General features: G+C 32.9%; 2 protein-coding genes across 2 annotated transcripts; both read left to right on the top strand.

Annotated features, from left to right (window-relative positions):
• The first annotated feature begins 2502 nt into the window (after positions 1 to 2502).
• On the top strand, positions 2503 to 6536 carry LOC114186578. The gene is made up of 6 exons (XM_028074530.1): positions 2503 to 2824; positions 3069 to 3145; positions 3326 to 3362; positions 3786 to 3915; positions 5800 to 5914; positions 6061 to 6536. Exons 1-6 carry the CDS (start codon positions 2545 to 2547, stop codon positions 6271 to 6273), a joined length of 852 nt encoding a protein of 283 aa, XP_027930331.1. The 5' UTR covers positions 2503 to 2544; the 3' UTR covers positions 6274 to 6536.
• Positions 6537 to 7130: 594 nt separating this feature from the next.
• On the top strand, positions 7131 to 8012 carry LOC114188597 (glycine-rich cell wall structural protein-like). The gene has a single exon (XM_028077168.1). It carries the CDS (start codon positions 7131 to 7133, stop codon positions 8010 to 8012), a length of 882 nt encoding a protein of 293 aa, XP_027932969.1.
• Positions 8013 to 8142: the final 130 nt, after the last annotated feature.

The raw sequence follows: 8142 nt of genomic DNA, 5'->3' as shown, positions 1-8142 counted from the left end.
AACTTTTATTTGTGAACATTAAATAAAATATTAAATACACATGTACAATATTTATGGACAGTTTTGTCTTTTAAAGAAAATAAAGTTACATTAATGATTATTAGGTCAGATTTTATTTAATATTACACTTATTTACGTACTTTTGTAAGATCCAATATATGTTAATTATACTTAACCAGTGCCCTTAGGACATCGGTTAGCAAGACTCTATAAAAAAATAGGAAATTGATTTTTTCACAACTAAATTTCGACAAATTATCTTTATAACGTGAGGTGATATCTTTTAAGTGCTTTCTCTTTTTTCATTTTTCTATTTTCTCTATATTCCAAAATCGCTTAAAAGATGTTACTTCAAGTTAAAAGAAAAAGTTCTTAAAATATTATTTTCCCAAAACATATTAAGATCAGAAGTTGAGAGGAAAAGAAGGTGAGGTCGATGTTGTTGGCATTAAGAGAAATATTATTTGATTTGAGTGGATATGAGACAAAAATGTGTGAAAGTTATGAATGATGTGATAAGGATGAGATATTAGATGATTACCATTTTATACTTGAAGATAAATGTGATATATATTTAAATATAAATAGTGGAAATTATGTTAAGATATTTAAAATTACAAATAATTAATATTATTATTAAATAAATTATTATTATTATTATTATTATCTTTATTACTATATTTTGTGATTATTATTATTATTTATGCTATTATTAATTATATTTATTATTATTAGCATATATTAGTATTATTTATATTTATTATACTATATTATTTCTAATATATATATATATATATATATTATAAAAAATCCAAATGATTCAAGTTGTTTTGTTTCGAGAAAATTGATTTTTTTTCTTTGATACAAAGAGTATTTTGGTAATATTATATGATCTGGTTATCTTTCATCGACTTTTATGTCATATATGCAAATAATTCTTTTTTATTATTCTCTTTGAATATGCGCTCGCACTTCTTTAATCACCTAAAACAAACAAGAGAGTCACTCCCTTTTTTGTTTGCATAAACAATGAAAATCTAGAAACAAACACGAGCTAAGAGAATTTGATTATGTGTTTAGTGTCATGCTATATATTTTTATTACTTGTGAACTTGGGTCGAGGATGAACAAACCTCGACCTAAAGTGCTAGTATAGAATGTGGGATGAACAGACAATCTATGTTGACATTATTATCTTAATATGGCAATGATGGTTAATGAATAACTAAGATGATATTATTGACGATGTATGATAAGTAAAAAAATCTTAAAATAAAATATGTTATGAATTTTAGATTTATTAGACGAAAACTCATCCAGGTACTATAAATAAACATTATTCACTAGATGCGTCATTTATTTAATTATTATAGCATTTATTATGCATGATCTATTGAATTTAGAAGCTCTTCGGTCGAAGACTCCCAACATCAAGTCGAGCAAGTATAATTTAGACACACGCACAAAGACATCTTGGCTTGAATGAAGAGGGCAAAAAAAGTAGTTGGCACGAGCATATCTTTACTCGACAAGAATAACTATTAAAATGTAAATGTAAAAAGATATTATATCAAGGATGAATGAGACACCCTCAACCTTCTATGCTAAGAGTATTATCTTAATATGATAATGGAAGGTTAATGGAGGATTAAGATGACCAATTAACATGAAGAAAAACTTTTGAACTGAATATACCTACAAATTTTAAGTTCATAAGGGATGAATGTTCATCCCAATACTATATATATATATATATATGTATATATTATTAATGAGATATGACATGCATATAATTATTACAACATTTATTATATGTAATGTATTATTTATTTGAGCGTCGGAGTCATTTTACCAACTCTTCGCATCAAATCGAGTAGGTATAACTTCGAGACGCACACAAACAAATAATTTGATTAAAATGTGAACTTAAAACAGATATTACACCAATGCAGAATTGATACATTAAAATGATTAAATTTGTAATAACTATTTTAAATTTAAGTCATGTGACAGTAATTTTTATAGTGACGTACATAACATAAAAATTAACTCTCTTTTCCTTGTAATGAAGTATATTTGTTTGTATAGCTTGGCTTGACCGGTGGTAATACAGTAAGTACTATTTACACAGGTAGGTGTAGTTCCTGAATTGTATTTATAATAATAAAGAAGTATGTAGCTGATTCTTTTCCTTAAGAGACAAAGAATGTCTGGAAAAGACCCAAGGGAATGTCTAAAGAAAATGATATCACAAAGACCTCTTCTGATGCAAGGCCCTTTCACTTTTTAACCTTTCATTTTCACCCAATCATGAAGGCATTTTTGAACAATTTTTGGTTTCTGAGTTTCCGTGTCTCAAGTTTTCCTTTTATCCATCGAACCTCTCTAGGACTAAACTGGCCCTTCCAAGAGGGGTAACAAAAGCTGCACTAAAGGACAACCCTTTCTGCCACACACTCTTGCTTAGTATTTATTCTCTTTTGTTTCTTCACAGACCACCACCCTTCTTCCTCTCCTCTCTTCCCTCTACCTTAACACAATTCAATGAAGCCTGAACCTGCTCAGAAACGCTCCCCACCTTCAACCATGTCTTCTTCTTCCTCTTCTCTCATCACCACCCTTGCTGATCCTATCAATAACCCTTCACACCCTCCTCAGTTAAGACCTCCTCGCCGTCGTTTTCCCTCTCACCAACTTCCTGAGATAGGCCTCAAAACTCCTATGGTTAGGCCTTATGTCCGATCAAAAATGCCCAGGCTTCGTTGGACACCAGATCTCCATCGTTGCTTCGTGCATGCAGTTCAGAGACTTGGAGGAGAAGACAGTAAGCTTCTTACACTCACATACACATACTTTTTTGGTTTTCACGTACCCTATTCGAGTCACAATCAGGTTGGTGACCGAAGGTGAACACTTTTCTTAACCACGGTTATCTCCTAAAAGGATTCGTCTCTTTACGCAACTCTTATTTTTCTTTATATATGTAAAAGTCTGATTTTTGTGAAAAAAAAAGCTGAATTTCCGATTGGTATGTTTCATTTTTGAGTGGTGTTGATTTGGATTTACAGGGGCCACACCAAAGTTGGTCTTACAGCTGATGAATGTAAAGGGGCTTACCATATCTCATGTCAAAAGTCATCTTCAGGTTACTCTTTTCTCCACAACCGCGAATAAAGTTATGGGGGAAAAAGGCGTTATGAGTTCTATTTGTTATTTAATTTATCTATTTTGAAATGATAAAAGAAATTCCTGATAAAGAATGCAACTCCTTGATAATTTATTGTTAGTGTGTTAAAGTTTGAAAATGGTGGTGTATTGATGACAGATGTACAGGAGCATGAGGCACGAACAGATGAGTGAAGGTATATAATTGTACTGTGCATCAGTTATACTTATGCGCAAGTTCTCATGCCACAGATGTATGCATCATGTATAAGGAAGATATAGCTAGGTGTAGACTACGTTAGACATTTTGTTTGGTTCATTAGAGGAAATAAGATCTGTAAACACTGAAAAGAATATATATCCATATTTACCAACAAAATAAAGGAACCAACCAGGGGTAGTGGACCCTTTTCCGTCACAAAGAAGACGAAAGTAACGTCAAATATTCTTCAGGATTTTGTTCCAGCAAATTTAACTTTTAACGTTGGCTACCGTTACACATTTTTTTCATCACATCCTTTACTGTATCATTGTTAATAATACCTGTTGGAACGTTTTCTTAACCCCACAACAATTTATAATAAATTTTAATTTATTAATTTATTAATTTTTTTTAATAGGTGCCAGGAAAAATGATGTGGCTCCGGAGTTTCTAGCTTCCACATTCTCAACTCTTGGCCCAAGATACACCCAACAGAATCCTCACCAAAGAAGCTGCACGGAAGCGCTTGTTCCCAACCATGCTCAATGGTATTTCTTGCTCTATTTATTTTTGTTAGATTTTTTTTCGACACTATTTTTGACGACCAGTAAAATTTTGGTTTAATTAGTCGGATAATAACCACTTTTATTCAGATGTGTCAATTTGATATTTATTTTTAAAAAGGAAAATGATATTTTAATCTACTTTTTTTATCCACTTTTAACTCATTGCTTCAATCACCATTAGATAATCTTTTTTATTCTTTTTTAGTAATGTGATGTGATGATCTAATGGTGATTGAAGTGGTGGATTAAAAGTATATCAAAAAAAAAGGTTAAAGTATTACTGTCCTTTTAAAAATATGTTAATCTAATCTAAATTTTTGAAAAAGTATCTTAATCAGGTTCTTTCAGAAATAAATTACTAAATCCGTTAACTTAATTCATGACTTTTATCACTAAATTTTAATATAAATATCAATACTTAATTTAATTTTGTAGTCATTTTAAATATCAATACCGTTAACGGTGTTAATAATTTTTTTGCTGAAAATGATCTAATTGAGGCATCTTTTCAAAAATTGTGACTCAATTGACATCTTTTTAAAAACGGATACCAAACTGAAACATCTAAATGAAAGTAGTAGCATCTGACTAATTAAACCTAATATTTTAGTCATTAAAAATGTTAGTTTTTGAATTTGTAAAAAAAAATAGAAATTAAATGGTAAAAAAATATGAAATACGTGTACAATAGTTTATTGGATGTAAAATAATCCTATCCTTTTTTGTTTTCATCATCCCTCTCTTTTTGACCGTGCCTATATATTATTTTTAAACTTTATAAACTGTCTGCTAGTTCTAAAGGTGTTTTTTTTTTTTTAAATTATAAAAAACATAGGATATATATTTTACATCAGGCATAATTAGTAAAATATAGTTGGATAGAAAATCAGTATCACATGTTCTTCTTTTATGTAACATGTCTTTATGTATATATAGTCTGTGTGTGTCAGTATATCATATCATATCATGTGTGTTTGTTTTGTATTATTTTTAAAAGTAGTGAAAAAAGAATTTACTTGATAAACCATATGTACAAGCATTAGTATATTTTTTGGGTTAAGATATTGATAAAGAAATGACTTAAAAGTACACTTGTAAGACTTGTTTTTATTAAATGTTTATTTGTCATCATTTTAACAAAAGAAAAATAATTTTTCAACAACAAAATTTTGATAATGATATTTTTTAACTGGTTTACTATTTTTTCATTTATATGTATTTCCAAAGGAAAATGATTTTTTAATGAATTAATTTTGATAATTTTTTTCTTATAATTTTAGATGGTATTTTGTAAGTGATTTTTCATTTTTTTTATCTTTTCATTTTTCTATATTCCAAAACTATTTAGAAGATGCCGCTTCAAGTTATGAAAAAAAATTCTCAAAATTTAGTTGTTAAAATATCATTGTCTATTTTGGACAATGATATTTTGACTACTAAATTTTGACAACTTTATTTTATAACATGAGGTGTTATTTTCTAAGTGGTTTTTGAATATTGAAAATGAGAAAAAAGAAAAATGAAAACCACTTAAAAAATGACGTCTAAGATTATAAGAGAAAGTTGTCAAAATTTAGTAGTCAAAAAATTATTTTCCTTAACAAAATTAGGCGAATAAAATGATTTGAAGACATTTTTCATTACATTATATCATAGTTGACCATACAATGACTAAAAAAGTGAAGTTCTCCATTGGCTCTATGATTAACAAAAGCATATTCTGGGAAACTAAAATAAAGAAGCAGAAAAGATGTAAAGGTTAGCATTTAGTGATGAAGAAGTGAGTTTGGTGACATGATTTGGTTTGGTTAGAGAAGTTTAATAAATTTGAGAGGTGTAGATGAGTAATTTGTTTTGTTATGGCAGGAATGATTGTGAGGAAGGGTGTTACAGTGGAAAGCATGGGGGTAAATCGATTAATGAAGAGAAGATGCAGTCCTACATCATCTTCGAGGGTATTCTGAGTGGCCAGACTGTGGATGTAAGTAACTCCTTCTTCTCATTCTCATCAGTGTCTCGTTGATTTTGTGGGTGCCCCCACGCACACATACATACACAATACTAATGCAACAAAAGTTAATTATTATACAATGGTGAATGAACAGTTTATTCCATTTTGTTTTTCAGGAGAATAAAACTGGTCCTGAAAAGGTGTCACTAGGGGGTGCCACCGGATACAAAAGCGACCATGAAAGATTCCAAGACAGAACTACTACTGCCATAGGAGGAGGCACACTGTCCTTATCAATGACCTCCAGGGCTACTTCACATTCATTCTTCAATCGCAGCCACACTGGTCCAGATGCCAATGATGTCTCTCTTGAGCTCACGCTCTCTTAGAATCATGCACATAATAATAACATTCTACCTTTCTCATTTACAACTACATTACAAACGCTGCATCACCATCACTTTTCAAACAACACAACAACACTGCTATCGAGTGCTCTTCCGACATTCATTAACAAATTTTAAATATTTTCATAAAAACAATATTATCTTTTTTATTTTTTAATTTCTTAATCAATGTCTCTCAAACACTCGGTAGCAGCGGAACTTGTAATGCTATCAATTCGGATCATTTTCTCATCACAGCTACTTTCTTCTGGTTTATATATAATCTGAAACTGCTTCTCTTGTTCTAATTTGATTTGTTAGTATTTCGTTTTATTCATCGTTCAAGTTTTAACTTGTGCTGTCTTTATCAAATAGAAAAATGTTTTTTCACACCACTCGTACCGCTTAACAACTCATTTCTTAAGATTATTTTAATTAGTTATTAAAAATTTTAATTTTTATATTTTCAAAAAAGAGATTAAAAAGTAAAATTATAGATTGTTGTGTGTGAAAATAAAAGTTGATATCAAATGTTGTTTTGCCGGATTTTAGTATGCCTTAAATATTTCCGATTTGGTATATAATAGTAAATATATTTATTCATTCGTAAATAGTATTTTTATTTGTGAATAAGAAAAGTGATGACAAAATTTGATTGCGTAAACTTAGTTTTGAAAGTAAATAAATATATTATTAGAAAAGCGAGTGAAAGGAGTAGGTGATGGAGCAGGGAATGCGTGGGGCAACTGCAAAGTTGAAACGCAGAAGAGGAGAATAGAGGTGTGGAAAAGTTATATATTATAGATAGGTTGGGGGACATTCCCTTATATCGCAAAGCATTGGCTTTATAGATAGCAGTCATGTTTTCCAAATTGGTTTTGGTTGCTTTTCTTTTAGCAATTATCGGGTGCCAGGCCAGAAAGCTTGGGGGGTCTGATGAGCAGAAGGAAGCTTTTCACCATTTGCATGCCTATGGGGATGGTGGTGGCTCCGCTGGCGGTGGAGGGAACGGTGCTTATGGGAGTGGGGGTGGAGTTGGAGGTGGAAATGGCCATGGAGGAGTTGGGGGTGGAAATGGAGGATTTGGAGGCGGGGGCGGAGGTGGAGGAGGTGGGAACGGAGGATATGCAGGTGGAAGTGGTGGTGCTGCTGGTGGTAATGGGAACGGAGGATTTAATGGTGGAAATGGAGGATATGGTGGTAGTGGTGGTGGAGTAGGCAATGGTGGTGGTGGTGGAGTAGGCACTGGTGGTGGAGTAGGAAATGGAGGTGGTGGTGGAGTAGGCAGTGGCGGTGGTGGAGGAAATGGAGGTGGTGGTGGAGTAGGCACTGGAGGTGGTGGTGGAGTAAGCAATGGCGGTGGTGGTGGATTAGGCACTGGCGGTGGTGTGGGAAATGGAGGTGGTGGTGGAGTAAGCAATGGAGGTGGTGGTGGAGTAGGCAATGGCGGTGGAGGAGGAAATGGAGGTGGTGGTGGAGGAGGAAATGGAGGTGGTGGAGGCAATGGCGGCGGTGGTGGAAACGGAGGTGGTGGTGGAGTAGGCAATGGCGGTGGTGGTGGAGGAGTGGGCACTGGCGGTGGTGTAGGGAATGGAGGTGGTGGTGGAGTGGGCACTGGCGGTGGTGGAGGATATGGAGGTGGTGGTGGAGTAGGCAATGGCGGTGGTGGAGGAAATGGAAGCGGTGGTGGAATAGGCAATGGCGGATATGGAGGAGGCATAGGTGGAGAGTCTATGGATTAGCACTGTGTCCGCACCGTGTCTTGAATACTTCAGTCTTTTGTTAGTTAGTTAAGGGGTCTTATTTGAAGTAAAAATATTTTATTAGTAATAAAATAATACAACTTCATATCTCATTGTTATGTTATAATTA

This window comes from Vigna unguiculata, chromosome 6 (genome assembly GCF_004118075.2).
Source record: "Vigna unguiculata cultivar IT97K-499-35 chromosome 6, ASM411807v1, whole genome shotgun sequence".
In the NCBI taxonomy this organism is placed as follows: domain Eukaryota; kingdom Viridiplantae; phylum Streptophyta; class Magnoliopsida; order Fabales; family Fabaceae; genus Vigna; species Vigna unguiculata.
Note: the sequence above shows the minus strand (reverse complement) of the source record. Positions and strands in the feature narration are given on the sequence as shown.

Bases quoted from the DNA above. Each gene is read 5' to 3' on its own strand.
- LOC114186578 (XM_028074530.1), top strand. From the start codon at position 2,545: ATGAAGCCTGAACCTGCTCAGAAACGCTCCCCACCTTCAACCATGTCT. The intron at 3,146-3,325 runs GTTACTCTTTTC...TATTGATGACAG, and splicing joins ATGTCAAAAGTCATCTTCAG to ATGTACAGGAGCATGAGGCA. The intron at 3,916-5,799 runs GTATTTCTTGCT...TTGTTATGGCAG, and splicing joins GTTCCCAACCATGCTCAATG to GAATGATTGTGAGGAAGGGT.
- LOC114188597 (XM_028077168.1), top strand. From the start codon at position 7,131: ATGTTTTCCAAATTGGTTTTGGTTGCTTTTCTTTTAGCAATTATCGGG.